Source organism: Leguminivora glycinivorella, chromosome 26 (assembly GCF_023078275.1).
Source record: "Leguminivora glycinivorella isolate SPB_JAAS2020 chromosome 26, LegGlyc_1.1, whole genome shotgun sequence".
NCBI lineage: Eukaryota > Metazoa > Arthropoda > Insecta > Lepidoptera > Tortricidae > Leguminivora > Leguminivora glycinivorella.
In genome coordinates, this window is record NC_062996.1 from 3,343,016 (window position 1) to 3,362,384 (window position 19,369).

At 42.3% G+C, this 19,369-nt stretch overlaps 1 protein-coding gene across 9 annotated transcripts in view; it reads right to left on the bottom strand.

Annotated features, from left to right (window-relative positions):
- Positions 1–19,294, bottom strand: part of LOC125239612 (zinc finger protein OZF-like) — a 38,809-nt gene extending 19,515 nt beyond the window's left edge. For 2 of the 9 annotated variants that reach the window (XM_048147224.1, XM_048147220.1), the window contains exons 1-5: positions 19,065–19,294; positions 18,691–18,814; positions 17,741–17,794; positions 15,765–15,827; positions 13,532–13,600 (exon numbers count right to left, since the gene is read on the bottom strand). In XM_048147224.1, the coding sequence (XP_048003181.1) occupies positions 13,532–13,600; positions 15,765–15,827; positions 17,741–17,794; positions 18,691–18,814; positions 19,065–19,193 (439 nt within the window). In that variant the 5' untranslated portion in view covers positions 19,194–19,294. Of the gene's footprint in view, positions 1–8,755; positions 10,189–10,866; positions 12,015–13,531; positions 13,601–15,764; positions 15,828–17,740; positions 17,795–18,690; positions 18,815–19,064 lie in introns of those variants that run through there. The other 7 variants (XM_048147219.1, XM_048147218.1, XM_048147223.1 and 4 more) reach the window with 7 other exon arrangements.
- Positions 19,295–19,369: the final 75 nt, after the last annotated feature.

A 19,369-nucleotide genomic window follows, 5' to 3' on the forward strand; every position in this document is an offset into this window, starting at 1 on the left:
TACTGGCAAAGTGGCCAGTATCAATAGCAACTTTCTGATCGAAGGAAAGAAATTTGGATCACACTGGTCGATGGCCCCAATAGCAGGTCTAGGTTTTTTTCAGGCTCCAGGGTTGACCAATGACTCGGATCTAACTCGGATATCAAATGTTCCAAGAAAGGATAATATACGTTTCGCCGGTAGTATATCTCCGCAGTTTCCCCTGGAACATTATTGCGATGGGTTTGGCGACCAGTTGTACGAGGTGCCACTAGTTCACCGACAGGGCATAAATTTTCGGCGCCCTTGGGAAGAAGATTCACTACGCAGGAAAATAAATCGCGAGCGTAGCGAGCGCGAAATTTTTTTTTATAGTAATGCCGTAATTTGAAGATTAACGCAATACAAAATTTATGGATTTCATCAGACAGTGCGAAAGGGACAAATGGTTGAACTTTCGTAGTCGCACCCTAGTATAGTTACGTGTGGCTGAACGTGAATATCATGTACATAAAATAACAAACAAAATGGGGCACTATAGTGGCCAAGTCAGGAAAGCAGATTCGGAATTTGTCCTAACTAAAAGAGCAGATAATTATAAATAGTAAGCGCGATTTTTTTTCCTATTGACTCGATTAATTAAGACGACCCGCCAGCGGCGAATCCGCGAACTTTCAAGCTTTTATCGTCTGCATGTGCACTCTGCAGAGCTGCGGTCTTTGACATATTTTAGGGTATTTTGACTTCACAGGGCGCCTATGTTCCCGACTTTTAGGCCTTATATTTCGCCATCTCTATTATTTTTATATTAATGCTTAAGAGTTAATTAAGAGATTAACTGCGGACCCGATCGTCACCGTCGGGACGCCCATTTCGGTATTTTGCCACTAAGTGATCTGAGTGCTTTGAAATCGCTCACCATCTGCTCCGACTCACAAAATTGCGCCTCCCTGAGACATTTTGCGTCTTTGGCTTTATGAGGAACTCCGCTTTGGACTATCGGGTAGACTCATATTTTTGCATTTGGATAGCGACGTAGCTTTGCCATTCGCCGCACAATGTGGTTCGTCAAGGGCTAGAATCCTCCTTTTACGGCGCCCTAGCAACAGCGCCCTTATGAATGGCAATATGGTGCAACTTTCCACTTAATCTGAATTACAAATCTAGATTTTCAATAGGTGGATTAATTTCCGAATCCTCTCGCCATTTTGTGATATATGCGCGCCCACGCAACGTATAATTATTTGTATGGATTTTTCCATATTCTCGATTTTGGCGCCCCCTTACCATGTGGCGCCTAGAGCGGCCGCTCCACTCGCTCTACCCTTAATCCGGCCCTGCCTAAGGGGGGGGTTTGAACCCCCTGAACCCCCCCCTTATATACGTCCTTGGAAAGTGTAGTATTTCACGGACTAAAACTATCAATTTTACATTATTTCGACGTTTTTCTTGAAAGCACCCTTAAGTTTTTGCATGCGCAACTACTTTACTTTTTCGAGAAAATTTCTTCTGGCATACTTTTCACACGCAAAAGGTTTTTCTTCCGTATGTGCTAGAGTTGTGCCTGCTCGTTCACTGAAAAGATCGCTCCCAACTAATACGATCTCCGAAGTGTAGGTACTAGTTCGTTCTTTTAGGACATTTAGTACAGTAGTACACCGAGAAAAAAGTCCAGGTCAGAAGTACTCGAAACCGACGAGCGTGTATGAGAAACGTTATGGAAGTGTGTTGTGCATTTCTTTTTTTTCGCCACTTTTATGAAATGTGATATTTTTGAAAAAAGAAAAATGGTATTTCTACTCAGAATCACTAGCTTTTTCAATCCTAGTAGTTATACAAATTGTCCCATACGATTTTTTCTTATTTTGTTACCATTTTCCGTACATGTTGTGTGGAGTAACAAAAGAGGAAAGTAACAAAAATGTATGGAAATTCTGGGACACTTTTTGTCTCCCAGAGAGATTGAAAGTACTCGTGTCGCCCCGGCGGCGGCGCCGTGGCCGGTGATTTGGTTGTATTGTCGTGTCAGCTTGTATTATCCTATTGTCCATGTCCTCTATTGCTTTAGTTATGTAGTCCGTCGTGTCATTTAGTGAGTCTTTTGGTCTCCTAACGTCGCGTCGTCTAGGCATTTTGCGTCTGGGCGCGTTTGCGCGGTCGGCCATGGTGCGGTGGGCGGGGCGGCTCCGTCCGCCATGTCGGAAGGGGAGAGCAGAGTAGGTTGAGACCCGGGGGTGTCTTTGGGAGCGTCGGGCTTTTGGGTATGTGGTGTAATCTATGGATTTTCTTATGAGAGGATTTGGGTGGTGCGGTGCGTTGTCGAAGTAGTGTCTTGTGGATTTCCTACCTGAAGGTTACTGACGGAAGGGGGGTGTAGTTCACAGCTTCCCTTATCAGGGAGTTGCTGTGAACCGCAGCCCCCTCATGAAATCTTTTAGAGAATGGTCTTATTGAAGTGCCTGACTGAAGGGACCTTGAGGTCTCTGTGGATGTCCAAGTTGTGGACAAACCGTGGAGCTCCAGCGGCTCGCCTGAGGATCTTAGTCTATATTGTTTGCAGGGACTTTATCCTGTTGCGTGAACAGTGGGCATATACTGAGGACGCGTAGGCAAACACAGGTCTAATGCAGGCTTTGTATAAGGTGACTTTGTGGTTTCTCCGCAACCTGCTTTTGGCGTTGAACAGGATGTTTAGGCGGGATGAAATGAAAGAGGCTCTGTCCCGAACCACCTTGATGTAGCGATGGAAGTTCAGTCTCCTATCGAGATGAACCCCCAGGTACTTGGCTGACTCGACCCAGGGGATGCCCTTGCCGAACAGCTGTATCTGGGGGTGCATCTCGGATATCGTCTCACACCCCTAGTGAAGTGACGGCCTGACTCTTCCCAGGGTTGACCTCGATCCTCCAACGGCGAAACCAATCCCTGAGGGAATCCATCGCACGTTGGAGGAGGGAGGACAACCTAGAGGGGTGCGGGTGGGAGCCCTGAGGAACACCGGCCCTTACTGGATGAACGGGGGAGAGGGTGCCCACCACTCTGTAGCGAAAACCCCGACGTATTGATAGTCCGAGATGGTGAGGACTATCTGGTGTGGCCCTCCTAGTCTGGTCAGCTTGAGAGTCAAGTCGTTGTGCCACACCTTGTCGAAGGCCTTCGCCGCAGTGGGGATGGAATGCTTCCAGCCGTTCATCCAGTATTTCCAGTAAAGACTGTGCTCCACAATTCGATGAACTTGATGAACGCATGAATGATTTTGACGAAAGCCAAACTGCTCATTAATGAGGATGCCTGAAGCGTGAATGAACTGGTTTAGCCTCCTGAGTACGATTCGCTCATAGAGCTTGCCCATCGTACTGAGGAGGCTAATGGGGCGATAACTGGTGGGAATGTTGGATGGTTTGCCGGGCTTATGTATACCTATTACGTTTGTGAGTTTCCAGTTTCCTGGGGAAATGGCTGTTGGCGAGTACAGCGGTGGAGATGAGGGTAATGAAAATGAAGGTGATAATGGAATCAGGCAGCAGCTTGAATAGCCTATTCGAGAGACCATCACCCCCTGGGGCCCTGTTTGGTTTTAGGCTTCTGATTAGGATCTTAACCTCAGCAGAAGCGACTGAATCTAGGGGGGGGGGGGTCAGGTGGGGGTGGCAAGAAGCTGTGTGAGGAGGCTCCAAGGCTCCAGTGAGCCTGGTGGCCCGGCGTGATCTCCGAAAGGAATTTCCCCACCTATTCGACCTGAAATCAGCTATGTCCGACTTCCTCTGGAGGCGGTTCAGTATGTTCTTGTTGTCAGGGCTGGGATAACGGGAATAAATTCTAAGCGCTTTATTCTTTTCTTTGATAAGCAGATTGATTTCTTCAGGGAGACGCCAGCGTCGGTTGTCGTCCGCCGGGACCTCCCTGGAGCAGTCATTTAGGATGGTTTGGAGGCCACTGGTGAGGCACTCAATGGCCTGTCATTCTTAGAGTGGATGGTTGCCGGGAGAGCCTCAAGGAGGGGGAGGTTTTCGTCCGCCAAGACTTTGCCGACTTTGACCCAGTCTATTATAGTTTTTGTTGGAGGTTGGGATGGAAGTGAGTGGGCTCCATCGGGGCAATAATGTCTAGATTGTTGGCAAGGAGATATGCGCTGAGGGCTCGGCCGTTCTTGGTGGACACCCTACAGTCAAACTGCGCATGTTTCAAGTCGAAATCCCCGACCAGGATGACCGAGGAGTCCAGCCTGAAGAGCGCGTTGAGGTATGACTGCAGGATATCTTTGGTTGGGGGGTTATAGACAGAGGCAATGGTGATGGGTTGGTGTCCCGTGAGGCCCACTCAGCACACCGAGGCTTCCATGTTCTGGAGCCTCGGTGTGTCCAGCAGGGAGCAGTGAAGAGGGACCGTTTATAGTAGATTAGAGTTCCGCCACCTTGAGTAGAACGGTCATTCCTGACTAAGGTGAAGTTGGCGATTCTAGGGCTACCAGAGGAGGGTTTTAAAAACGTTTCCTGGACCAAGAAGATATCAAAATTATGGTCCTGGAGGAATGTGGCCACTTCATTCCGCTGTGGCCGCAGACCATTAGCGTTGAAGAAGCCAATGGTCAGCGATCTGGGCTTATTTCGGGTGTGTGCCATTATGGGTGGAGGGAACTTTTGAGAAGGCTCTAAAAGAGCGCAGTAGGTTGGCATGGTTGATGAGAACAGTAAGCTGGTCCTGCTCGCTCCTCGCCGCCCCGAAGGCTTAGGCCAGCTGACAGATCTCATCCATGTCAAAGACAGAGGCAAGATCCATCGCTATGAGAGCTAACCCTCCCAGGCACCTGAGCTGGCAAAGGCGGAAAAGGGGAATTGCACTGTGAGAAGCCTTGCCCTGGTCCTGTTTGATTCCTGGGGTTGGTGGTTTAGTGCACTCCCTCCAGTTATGGCGTTTAGCACATTTGAAACGGAGGGGGTCGGCGGGGTCATACCCCGACGTATCATGGTTTGGTGTTAAATAGTATGGGTGAGTTGTAAAGTGGGGCTGGGTTTTTTTTATCTGTGCACTGCGGCATCTTTATAAGATTTCGCCGGATGTCTTAACTGTGCGTGGGAGGACTCCTTGGGGCCTCCCGACGCAGCGAAGGTTTGAACGCGGGCACTACGAGGCAGTGTGCGGTGAGTACAAACTAATAGTTAAATGTCATCAGATGCAAATGTGTACTCGTACTGTAGTGTAGATAGGTACCCGGCGTGCATAGCTGCCGGATACCTATCTAGGCGAGGCGCCGCCGCCGAGGCCCGCTGTTTGGTTGAAAAGTCGTTAGCTTTAGTAATGTAGTCCGTTGTATCATTCAATGCGTCCTTTGGTCTCCTAACATCGCGTCCTCTAGGTGTTTTGCGTCTGTGCGCGTTAGCGCGGTCGGCCATGTTGCGGTGGGCGGGGTCGGCCGTTACGCCCTGTTGAGGGGCGGGGCCGGCTCCGTCCGCCATGTCGGTAGGGGAGAGCAGAGTAAGTTGCGATTCGGGGGAGTCTTTAGGTGCGTCGGGTTTTGGGTGAGTGGTGTAATTTACTGATTTTCTGATGAGGGGGTTTGGGTGATGTGGTGCATTATCAAAATAATATCGGGAGGATTTTCTCAAAAATTCGTAAACTGATGGGATGTTTAGGTCTTTGTGGATATCGGTGTTTCTTACATACCAGGGGGATTTGTTAATTCGTCTTAGTATTTTATTTTGGAATGTCTGAAGTGACTTCAATCTACGCTCCCCCTGGTATGTAAAAGCGGGGCATGCGTAAGATAATATAGGTCTTATTACTGTCTTGAATAGGTGCGGTTTGTTTCCGGCGGACATTTTGTTTCTCTGACTGAGCATGGGGCTCAGTCTACCGGAAACAAACTGCGCCTTCTCCTTAACTTTAGCTAAAGTTAGTTAGCTGCTGTCTAAAAGACAGTTTCGAGTCCAGGGTGACCCCGAGGTATCTGGTGTGAGTTGTGAATGTGAAGGGTATTGGAGTGTCGTTAAGTGTGATGTGATTCATGTTCCTGTGGTGTGTAATCGTGGGGTGAAATACTATTGCTGAACTTTTGTCTGGGTTAACTTCCACCCTCCAGAGTTTCACCAATAAGCTAAGGAATTGGTGGCCCTCTGGAGGTGTTTGTGTAGACTGAGTCGGTGTGGTGTGTGAAATAGAGAGCTGTGTCACCAGCGAACAAAGCCAGCTCGACTGATGGTGTGTGCGGGATGTCATTAGTATATAGTGAGTAGATTAGTGGAGACAACGCAGAACCCTGGGGGACTATGGCTCTTATGGGATGGGGGCCGAGAGCGTGCTCTCTACACGATATCGGAAAAGCCGGTCCGACAGAAAGTCTGCTACAAGATGTAGCAGACGATCTGGCATGCCTAGCTGATATAACTTGTATATCAAGCCAGAATGCCAGACCTTGTCGAAAGCTTTCGACACGTCTAGAAAGATCGCCCCCAGTCTTCAAGCCATTTAAGCGTGAGAAACCGTCCAGAACATGCTCCACGATCCTCTGGACTTGGTGCACGCAGGAGTGTTTTGCTGGGAAGCCGAACTGCTCCTGAATGAGGATATCTTCCTCATTACACCAGGTCTGGACTCGTATTAGGACGATTGTCTCGTAGAGTTTTCCCAGGGTGCTGAGCAGGCTGATGGGTCTATAGGATGTTGGGTCGGTGGTGGTCTTTCCCGGTTTGGGAATGCCGATGACGGTAGTCATTTTCCAGGCTTCTGGAAAGTGGCTGTTTGTCAGAGCGGCGTTGAAAATGTCAGTGCATGTGTGTTTCGTTGAGAGTCTTAAGTATGCGTGTGGGGATACCATCGGGGCCTAGGGCTTTACGTGGCCTTAGGTGCCGTGTGTAGTGTAGTATGTGATCGGGCTCAACTGGTTTGATGAATGGGACAGTTGGGGGAAGAGAGAGTATTTGTGTCACTATGGTTTCAATTTCTTGTATGTGTTCGGGGTCTACGTTCGTCATGTTACGGCCCAGCCACGACATTGGTCTAAGAGCGACAGCGGTGAGCGGCAGCCATACGTGCGAATGAAAAGTCCCATCGCTGTGTCTCGCTCCAATGTATGGCCGCCACTTAACGCTGCCGCGCTTAGACCAATGTCGTGGCTGAGCCGTTAGGGCTGCACTGGCTTTCGGCTAGGCATTCAGCCTTTTCGTCGTACTCGAAAGGCAGTATCATGACCTGATATACTTAGGGGGGATTGTCGTTACTTGATTTGATTTGAAATACGTACCGTTCGTACCGTTTTGATTATTTGCTACACAGTTCCACGAGACGTGCTTGCTATTGAGGTGGCCTGGCACTAGGACTGAGAGCCCCAGCTCGCTAAGCAGCCTCATGTCCTTGTGCAGCAATTCCTTTTTGGGGAGAGATAAGCTGAGACTACTATGATTGGTGTGTGGCCTGCTGGTGAGTCTGCAGGCTGAAGTTTCGATGTTGTGGAGTTTGGGCGGGGATAGGGGGATGCAGTGTAGGTCTTTTCGGTAGTAAATGGCTGTCCCCCCAGCGTTTCTGTCGGTGCGGTCCTCTCTGATCATATTATAGCCTAGGATCTTAAAGGATTTGTTTTGTGGTTTTAGAAATGTTTCTTGAAGTAAGTCTATGTCGTTTTTTAGGAGGAACATTTTAAGTTCGTGGTTCATGCTTTTGATGCCGTTGGTGTTAAACGTGGCCGTGGCTAAATTAAGATTTCTGGGTTTTATTTTTTGTTTATGACTGTCCATTTAGTTCCCGTTGAAATTTGCTCGAAAGTTCTCTTTCATAGTCTTCGAGTATAAGAAGTGTCTGCCGGCCGTCGACAACAGCTAGTCGGGCCTCAATCTCGACAATGCGCCCGCCCTTTCAAGCATTGGGCTACTGCTGCTACCGACGGGTGGGGGGTTTTGGGGGTAGGGGGTCTGTGCTGTCGGTGGGTTTGTTTGGTGGGGGGTATTTGCCCAGGCGGTTTGACTGTGGGAGTAAGGGGGGAGAGGGAGTGCTGTGGTGGTGTCTGTGGGTCTCACAGACCGAGCAATCCACGGGGTCCTTTTTTGGGCTCCCACGAGAAGCGGTGTGCAGGACACCTGACACATCTGGGGGACGCAGTGCGCATCCCCTGCGTGTGGCCTCTGCCTTGACAGCGGAAGAACTGCACCTCCCAGCCGTGGACCCGCGGGTACTCGGCCCTGACACCGTGTAAGTGACAAACTTCCTTGATATTAAAGATCTCATTTTGTCTTTCATTCTTCGTAATTTTAACCAGAACCATGTCGTATTGGCCCTTTTTTCTGTTATGGAGGCGATGAACCTCTACCGCTTCTATGCCTTTTGTTTACCAGGTCCGCTTTCACTTCCTCTGAGGCGTACCCCCCCCTCAGGATTACCCAGAAGAATCTCTCTTCGGAGGAAGGGATCGCGGATCTTTGGTATGTTTAGCTCCTCGAGGAGGCGGATGACCGTTCTGTAATCCTCAGTCCCTCTTACGGCCAGTTTAATGCCCTCCTCTGTATTGCTACCAGTGAATTGTATGCCCCTTTTGGCCAGTATAGTTCTTATTTGATGATATTTAGTCTTGTCTTGTATAGTCACGTAGTCCGTCTTGATTTTATTTGCTGGGGTGGTGGGGGGTTATCATTTTGTTGTTGTTGGGAGGGGGGGGCTGCGAATTTAAAATCTGACTTGGGGGTGTGAGTTGTGAGGGGGTGGTGTGGTGTCTTGTGATGGGGGTGGTCTGCCTCCACTTTATTACTAAGTCAAACTTGATGCCACATAAAAAAAATCATACAGGTCAAAGTTACGAATGTACCATATGTAACAAAACATTTTCTCGGAATTTTTATCTAAAGGTACATCAAAAACTTCACACTGGAGAAAAGGTAATGTGGAATTACCCTGATGCACCTTAAAGTAAAAAAATACAATTCTTACAAACAAGTACTCTTACTTAAACACAGTAAATACTATTTTGAAGAATACTTAATGTTTACCTATTCGTTTATTCTTTTTATTTTGATTTATTACTTAAAACAGGAACTAAGGTACCTATGTAGTCTATCTATATGCAATTTTCACATTTCGAAAATAAATTATTTTAGTAGGTTTATCAATTTCTTAGGGCAATATTCGAAGCCGAAAATAACTTTGAGAAAAATATATTTCTGCATAACACTAAATATGGCTATGATTTAAATGCTGGACATGATTTACATGTTTCTATATGTTTAAATAATCCACTTTTTTGAGTAAATCGCTTGTGACACGCTTCACACGAGAAAGGTTTATCTCCCGTATGTGTCCTCGCATGTCTCTCTAAGTTCACCTTTGATTCAAATAGCTTGTTACAATCTTTACAGGCGTGAGTTCGTTTTCTAGGCTTTCTAGCCACCTTTTCTCCAGTGTGGATTTTTTGATGTGCCTTTAGAGAATAATTCTGAGTAAATTGTTTATTACAAATTGTACATTCGTACTTTTGACCTGTATGAGTTATTTTATGTCTTATCAAGCTTTTGCGAGAAAGAAATTGTTTGTCGCAAACTTCGCAACTGTATTTATCGTTCGTAGTATGCGTTCTTTTATGCACATTCAAATCATATTTTTGTAAAAATCGTTTATCACATTCATCACATTCATAAGGTTTTATTCCCGAGTGAGTGGACATATGTTTTTTGAGTATACTTTTTTTGTTAAATTGCTTTTTACATATATCGCAGGTGAATGAACTTTCATTGCACGGAGTTTTTTGATGTTGTTGCAAAAACCCTTCGCTAGTAAATGTCCGGTTACATATTTCGCATTTGTATGGTTTCTCTCTGTTGTGGCTTGCTTCGTGTATTTTTAAATAACCCTTCTTTGTGAATTCTTTTCCACAAATATCACAACCGAACGGCCCGTCCCCGACGTGAGAGCATTTATGGTTGTTTAAAAACTCTTTTTTCGTAAATTTCTTCTTGCATTTATCGCAAGTGTACATTTTCTCTGTCGCGTGAATGTTTCGCAGGTGTCGCTTCAGGGCGGACTTGTTGACGAAATCTTTGTCACACAGCCGGCACGGATAGCGCTGTTGTCCGCTGTGTGTCGCTGGTTCTTCAGAAGTGTCGCTAGTGTGTGCCTCGTCGCCGGAGTGTGTCTCGCCAGTGTACGACACGTCGCTCGAGGGGCTGAGCCTCTCGGCGCGGGACTTCCTTGCTGTCGGTTCCGTTTCTTCACCGGCTGCGCCTAAAGGGTCTGCATACCCGAAGAAAATAATTCAGATTAGTTGGTTTAGCTCAGTGGATGCGTTATCTTTAAGGGCGGGGCAAATATTCTGTCATAGCATTTTACAATGTAAATTATTCGTTCAATTTATTGCACCCATTTCTTTGGTCAATCATGGCTATGAATTTGCTTGCTCTTAAATAAATATTGTGTGGACACTTTAGGCAAGGGTCGCGCGGTCACACGATCACTGATTACGACTCGCATTGCTACGTAGCAAATATAGGAAAGTTCCTTTGCGTGCTTTAACACAGATAAGAAAATTATTTGTGTTTTGACAACTTTAAAGAGTAGGAATGGATAGTGCCATGCATTAAAAAAGGGGCCACGTGATTTGAACCTGAAATGCTGTCAAATTCGGATTTGTAGGAAGTGACCTATCTGTACGTAAGTATGTACTATTATTTATTCTGTTCTTAGGATCCTCTATTAATTATGCGAGGGGATCGGGAGAGGGGGTCAAACCAAATCACACTCGAATTCCAGGGGAAGAGAGTTTCGGCAAATTTCACTTCAGCTTTTAAGTAACTTCAAATAATACACCCAGAAAAATGATCCCAATAAATGTTTCTGCTAATCAAAAGATAAAAAAAAAATACTACAGAACCTTCACTTAAGTTAACGGAAATCAGTAAAAACATGTTGTATTCGTATAATTGACTTTATTAATAAAAAAGCAATATCAACGTTGGTGTTGGTTTATAGGTACATTGTTCAAAGACAAAAAGTTTTATAAAGGTAATCATATAATTTCTCAATAGTGTGCAAATACTTTTATGATGTCCTACGCTTCTTGCATGTTTTAATATGCGTGGCTAAGTGAGTTTTTTGCTTAAATTTTCTCGGGCATGATTCACACGCAAAAGGTTTCTCGCCAGTATGTATTCTCTCATGTCTAATTAAATCATTATTCGTAAAAAACCGTTTGTTACAATATTTACAAGTATAGAGGCGATGTTCATCACCAGCGTGAATTCTTTGATGTTGCATCAGAATATAGTTACTAATAAATTGTTTGCTACATGTCGTACATTCGTATTTTTGACCTGTATGTTTTAGTTTATGTCTATTCAATTGTCTTTTGTCAAAATATTGTTTGTCACAAACATCACAGCTATATTTTTGTCCAGTGTGCATTCTTTTATGTGCGATCAAACTTTCATTTCTTGAAAACTGTTTATGACATTCATTACAACCATACGGTTTTACTCCAGTGTGAGTTAGTATATGTCTAATGAGAAGCGATTTTATGGTAAATTGTTTTTTACAAATATCGCAAATGTATACGTTTCCTTCACATGGAGTTTGTTCATGTTGTAGCAAGCAGGATTTGTGAGCAAATCTCCGATTGCATTTTTCGCGTTTATATGCTTTCTCTCTGTGGCTGACTCTGTGCATTCTTAAATGACCCATCCTCGTGAATTTCCTCCCACAAGTATTACAGCATAACGACTCTTCTCCGGCGTAAGGGCATTTGTGTATATTTAGATATTCTTTTGTAGTGAATTTTTTGTTACATTTGTAACAAATGTGCATTTTTTCTGTCTTGTGAATGTTTCGCTGGTGTCGCTTCAAGGCCGAGTTGTTCACGAAGTCTTTATCGCACAAGTCGCAGAGATGTCGCGATTGACGGGCGTGTTTCTTTTGTTTTTCAGGGGTGTCGCTGTGCGATTCGTCGCCGGAGTGTGGTTGATCGGCGTCGGACTTGTCGGCTGTAGTACTCGTGTGTCTGAGATCCTTGTGCGACGTGGATGGCCTCGGCTCCGCACCCGCACCCACCGCGCCGGCCAAAGGGTCTGGATGCCAAAAAAGCAGTTTATATTATAGTTCTTTGCCATTGACACTTGGTGCCCACCGTGCTATGGCGTTATCAAACTGTATGTTCCTTTTTAGCGCCGAAGATTTTTTATTTCAAGATACGTTTTCCAAAAATTGACTCATTTGTCCGAAAACTTGGAATGTCTTCAAAAAGGCCGAAATTTCTTTAGTTTATTGAAATTACCTTTTGAGAAACATATGAAAACAATGTATGTTTCTCTTTCGAAGGCATTTCTTAGCTTCACGGACAAGAATTAGCTGGGACTCAAGTCCTAAACTTTACCTTGCTTCTGGTTTACATGTCGTAAAACGACCGCAAGGACAACTTCATATCTTTTTTCGCATGTACCCATTCAATATTTAAGCGCAGTCTATATTCAGATCCCGAGAGGGGACTCCTCTGTGTTATTGTTTATTGTAAGCCTTTAGACATATAAGATCTATCAAAATCCTATTTAGAAATAAATATAAATAGAAATCATTTATTCGTGACAAGTGACAACGGAAATTATTTACACATAACACAAAAAAAAGGTACATATATAATATTTTCCACGAAATGGTCCCGACTCAGCATGGTGTTAGCCTGGGAGGGCCAACGCTGATCTTCCGTCGGGGCGATCGTTGAAATCAGTAAGTGTTGTAACTATTCACTTAATATAATGTTAAATTTCCGAACTCGTAACATTTATTATGCAAAATTATCATTTAAATTAAACGTTTAAGGGCCGGATGCATCAAACCGTCTCGTCACCGTTAAAGTGTTCGTAAAATTTTATAATATGGGAAGTTACATAGACGTCTGCCGCGTGACGATGGTGTGTCTGTCAAATGTGGTTGATGCAACTGGCCCTAATTTTATGCAGATTTTGATAACATGTCAACATTTATATGAAATTACTTTCCACGCTTGTCAATAAAATGCAACTTTCTCATCCGTTTTTAACCCCCGACGCAAAAACGACGGGGTGTTATGTGTTTGACCTGTCTTGTCTCTGTGTTTGTCTGTTTATGTCATCGTAGCTCCCGAACGAATGAACAGATTTAGATTTAGTTTTTTTTTTGTTTGAAAGCTGAATTAGTCGGCAGTGTCCTTAGCCATGTTTGATGGAAATCAGGCCACTATGTCAGGGTTATTAGATAGATAGATAGATAGATAGAATACTCTTTATTGGCACACCTCAGCAAAAGATTCAGTAAAAAGATACAGTGGAGACAAAATAAATGATTATAAATTGAGGCAGAGAAAAGGCTGTACTCAGACAACGATATATATAATATATAAATACTTATATACTATAGAAAACATATGACTTATCTGTGCTTTTATTGTATTTTATTTTGTTGATATTTATGTTATCTTGTTATTTGTTTGTTTTTGCATTGATATGTTTTTTTTTTAATTTTAATTTTGTGGTTAGGTTATTGAAGTGTCAAGAGAGGCTTTACCAGTTAGTGTGATAAAAATAAATGGCAGTTTACAAAATGGTCTTACCCGACTGTGACATGTCATCTTCATTCTTCAAAACATCTTGATACTCCGACTTGACTAACAAGTCATCACCTGTAAAAAAATCGTTGTTACCAGGGCTCAGATACCAGTTAAATTTTTAAACCGTTATCATGTACTTGCGGACAAACCTTTAAATTTCGTTTTCGCTCGAAAAACCGCTATTTTTAAACCGGTTTTTAGAACTCTTTCATAAAGGTTTCGTTCGATTAACCGGTTTAGAACGAAATAAACCGGTTTATTCCGCAGCATGATAACAGTTTACCTGTTCTAACCAAACAAAAAACTCGCTGCGTGAACGTAGGTATTTAGGTGCGTCTCGCCGCTCGTCGAATAAACCGGTTTATTTCGGTTAAAATAAAGTTCTCATAATGTTCGCGTTCTTTAAAAAGTTCGGAGTAAAATCGAAATAAACCGGTTTTAACCGGTAAAAAATAAACCGGTTCCGAGCCTTGGTTGTTACTTTGTTGGCTTATTATATTTTTCAATTACGTGCATGCCTAAAAGTAGTTTTCCTCGTTTACCATAGTAAAACGTACTTATTTATTTTGAGCGTATTATGTCCCACCAGGCCTACGTCATTCGCTCACGGTCGCACCTTAATTACCTACTTGCTAGCCGTTCATTCGAATAAACAAGTGGTCTCCGATTAAATCGACATATAATTATACACTCCGGTCATCTACATCACATTATCTTTGTATCTCTTCTATCTTGACATTCTTAGTTTCTCAATATGCAATTATTCTTAGTACCTGACTTTTAAATTATTATTATTTTATTCTTAATCGTATTCCCTTTTTATAATTTTGTTTTCGTTTATTCTAATTGTAATCTATTTCTATTTTAATTTTTATTTTGACATTACCAGTGATGTAATGTTCGTTACAACTATGTTTGCATGCATTGTATTATGTTTTATCAGCAAATAAAAATTTGATTGATTGATTGAAATCTAATCAAGCATTTATACAGGAGATAGTAGGTTAGATAGGTTATTAAAGCTATATAACTCGTCAACATGGGAAATACAATACAACAAATTTCACGTCATGCTCCACGGCAGCGCCACCTTAGCTTTGATGAACATAAACATATGGGAAAATATCTATATAAAGTCTATAAAATTCTGGACTAGTTAAAAAAATATCTATGTTTCTAGTTTCGTCGTGAGGTCTTATACATTGTGGCGCTGCTGTAGAGCATACTCCACAGCAGCGCCACCATAAAATATCAATTACTGCATATGGTACAGGCACGTATATGGCTTCAAATAATTCTATAACAATTCTATATTGACCTAGCTTACAAAATCCCTACTTTTATTTTCCATATAGGAAAATACGATGCCACAAATCTTTTGTAACAAATAATTATCGCAGCGCCTTAATAAAAAATAAAAAAATTTGCCGAGATTTTCAATAAGGCGCTGCGATAATTATTTCTTACAAAAGGTTTGTGGCATCGTATTATTCTAAATGCAAAATAAAAGTAGGGATTTCGTAATCAAGGTCAATATAGAATTGTTATAGAATTATTTGAAGCCATATACGTGCCTGTACCATATGCAGTAATTGATATTTTATGGTGGCGCTGCTGTGGAGTATGCTCTACAGCAGCGCCACAATGTATAAGACCTCACGACGAAACTAGAAACATAGATATTTTTTTAACTAGTCTAGAATTTTATAGACTTTATATAGATATTTTCCCATATGTTCATGTTCATTAAAGCTAAGGTGGCGCTGCCGTGGAGTATGACGTCAAATTTCAGTTCAAAATATAATCGTCAGTTTTTAGTAATTCTTTTGGCTCCATAAGATTCTATAAAGGAAAATCAACAAAATATGAGTCATCATCCTCCTTGCGTCATTTGCCACGGCTCACGGAAGCCTGGGGTCCGCTTTGACAACTGATCCCAAGATTTGACATAGGCACTAGTTTTTACGAAAGCGACTGCCATCTGACCTTGCAACCCGAAGGGTAACTAGACCTTATTGAAATTAGTCGGTTTCCTCACGATATTTTGCTTCACCGAAAAGCGATTGGCAAATATCAAATGACATTTCGCACATAAGTTCAGAGAAACTTATTGGTACGAGCCGGGATCGAACCCGCGACCTCCGGATCGAAAGTCGCACGCTCTTACCGCTAGGCTACCAGCGCTTCCTACAAAATATGGTTGACTAGTGAATATTATATTTAAATAAATACTTACATAAGACATTTACAGCCCCATCCTCTGCATTGTTTTCCGACTTTATTGTTATTGGTTCGACACCTAAAAAATAAGGAGCAAAAATAATATAAATAAAATTAAAAAATATTATAGGTACTATAGGTACGTAGGTACTAACTAGCGCGAAAAATTGTTGTAATTAGAAGTATTAAACGTACGAGTACCAAAGGGCTTAAACAATCTTTATTACAATTAATTTTTCGACGTATTTAGTACCAGTTTTTGCCTGCGGCTTCGCTCGCGTTAGAAAGAGACAGAAAGTAGCCTATGTCACTCTCCATCCCTTCAACTATGATATTCCGCTTTGTGTGGTAGGGCACAGCACAGCGGATATCGTCTCGCTCGAATCTAGAGCAGAGCCCATCTGGGGTAGTACCTCCGCCTTACAGAAGACCGCAGCCAAATAGCACTAGACCCTACTCATAGTGTTGGGTTCCTGCCGGTGAGTAAGGCTGCCAGAGCTCAACGAGGGTGCGGTGTGCTGATGACGGGAGGACTTACGGAACTAACTTGTTCCGTCTATTGTCCGTCGTCCGTCGGCAACCCGAACCCTCCTTGGAGCTTGTACACTCCTTTTTGCTGTGTACTTAACACAGCAAAAGGGAATGTACAAGTTTCTAATGGGGTGGCAACGCGCATGTGACACTGATTGAGTTGCAGGTGTCCATAGGTTACGGTGACCGCTTTACATCAGGCGGGCCGTATGCTTGTTTGCCACCGACGTAGTATAAAAAAAACCGGCCAAGAGCGTGTCGGGCCACGCTCAGTGTAGGGTTCCGTAGTTTTCCGTATTTTTCTCGAAAACTACTCAACCTATCAAGTTCAAAACAATTTTCCTAGAAAGTGCTTATAAAGTTTTACTTTTGTGATTTTTTTCATATTTTTTAAACATATGGTTCAAAAGTTAGAGGGGGGGGACGCACTTTTTTTTCCTTTAGGAGCGATTATTTCCGAAAATATTAATATTATCAAAAAACGATCTTAGTAAACCCTTATTCATTTTTAAATACCTATCCAACAATATATCACACGTTGGGGTTGGAATGAAAAAAATATCAGCCCCCACTTTACATGTAGGGGGGGTACCCTAATAAAACATTTTTTATTTTTGCACTTTGTTGGCGTGATTGATATACATATTGGTACCAAATTTCAGCTTTCTAGTGCTAACGGTTACTGAGATTATCCGCGGACGGACGGACGGACGGACAGACAGACATGGCGAAACTATAAGGGTTCCTAGTTGACTACGGAACCCTAAAAAACTATCTCCACTTAAAAAAACACGTCAATTCGTAGCTCCGTTTTGCCGTGAAAGACGGATAAACAAACAGACACACACACTTTCCCATTTATTATTAGTATGGAAGTAGATATGGATGATAGACGGGGTGACGGACTAAGGTGACGAAATAACATAAATTATATTAAATATTTTTTTTTTTTTATAAAATGTTTCAAAGGAAACCAACCAGAACGGCGAAACTCTAACCAACTATAATGTTCCCAGTAAAATATTTAAATGTTTAAATATTTTGTTATTATGACCTGTGTGGTGACGGGTTAAGAATTTCACCACCCCCTTTCTTCCCGTGGGTGTCGTAGAAGGCGACTGTGGGGTTAAATTGTGGCGTAGGCGAGAGGCTGGCAATCTGTCACTGCAATGTCACAGTTTCGTTTTCTTTCAACCCCTTATTTGCCAAGAGTGGCACTGAAGCTTTAGTAGTTTCATGTGCTCTGCCTACCCCTTTATGGGATACAGGCGTGAATGTATGTGTGTTATTATGATGTTCGTGCACAAATATTTCATACAAAGATTCGCTGAATATGGAATTGTAGTAGATAAGTTTCGTACAGAATTGGGTCAAATTTAGCTTCTACGTTTTGACACTCTACATACTAACAAGGCAAGTTGAATACAAGCTTGTAATAAAATACATATTTACGTGACGCACCCTCATCCTCTGAGCCATGGTTAGTCTTCTCTATTTTGTTGACTACATTTTCACCTGCAACATGAGACAAATAATTTATTGGAAATCATTGTAGATTGTAGTTGTAGATTAATTGTTAGACACATAGTTTACAAATGACTGAACTAGGAATTATTTAGAGTTTTGTATCATAAAGTTTATCCATACTAATACATATTATTTTATTTTCTGGTACAATAAAGTGTTTTACTACTACTTCTATAAATGGGAAAGTGTGTCTGTTTCTTTGTCCGTCTTTCACGGAAAAACGGAGAGACAAATTGACGTGATTTTTTGTGGAGGAGTTGAAGGGATGGAGAGTGACATAGGCTACTTTTTGTCTCTTTCTAACGCGAGCGAAGCTGCAGCTAAAAGCTAAAAACAAAACAACATAGGTAATTAATTATCTCCTTTTAGTAGTTCCTTAGAAAACTACTAAAATAGGAGCTTATTATCCAACGGAATGTGTAAGATCTCATAAGTTATTTACTTTGTTTATTTGGTAAATATTTGGCAATGCAACCAAATTATTCGGCCGAATATGAACATAGAAAAGCATGCCGAATACCGAATATTCAGCCCATCTCTAATAGCCATTGTTCACTATTTTTGGAACATATCATGGAAGGTTGACTGGAAGAGATCCCTTATAGGGATAAGTTCGCCTTTGTACACCATAACTATACTGTATTTCTATGTCCTAACTTGTCTTATGTACAATAAAGTGTTTACATACATACATACATCATTCTATTTCATTCCACAAGGTGGCAAATCTATATAACATGCTTTTTAAGGCACACATTTATGTTTAGGTCCAAAGGTTATCTGGCCGAGAGTGACTTCTGATATTAAGTTCACGTTTTATACATTATTTAATGTTTAAATAAATAAATGATCTTCAGAACATAGTAAAATAATGTCAAACTAACTATTAGCATGGCACTGTAGCTCTTCCTGGCAGCGCTGCACTTGTAGCTTGAAGTCATTGGCGTCTCGCAGGCGCCCCACGCATGTCACGCAGATCCCACATGAACCATTACCGCTGTGTATTAACTGAAATACAATACATTTTTGCATATAAAACATACCAAAACTTGGTACAAATACCCGCCTCAGATTCGCACGGGTATTATAAACGTTTCTCTTGAATCACTTTTATCTATTTAAAAAACGTATCAAAAATTCGTTGCGTACTTTTACAGATTTTGTTTTATACTATATATGATATAAGCCTGTGCGAGGGAGCTTTAGACTATAAATGCCACACACGTATTTTAAATAAATGTAAAAATTAGATATTTACCTGCAAATCGAAACAGTTTTTAAGCATGTCCGAGTATATCTCGGTTCTGCCGAGGTGTGTGTACGGTATTGTCAAGTCCATCTCCGCGGCAGCCTGCAGGCAGCAGCGACAAGAATTTGACTCATTCATTATCGCAATATAGTTATACGGTCATTTGTTAAAGGAATAGACCATTATAAAACAAAAACTAATACTCCGGTTAATACATAAATGTATAACCTAAAACTACAACTGCATGAAAATTTTTTTTTTTGTTTTTTTTTCAATGTTTTTTTTTGCAAAATTACTCCTGATTGGCAACTTGG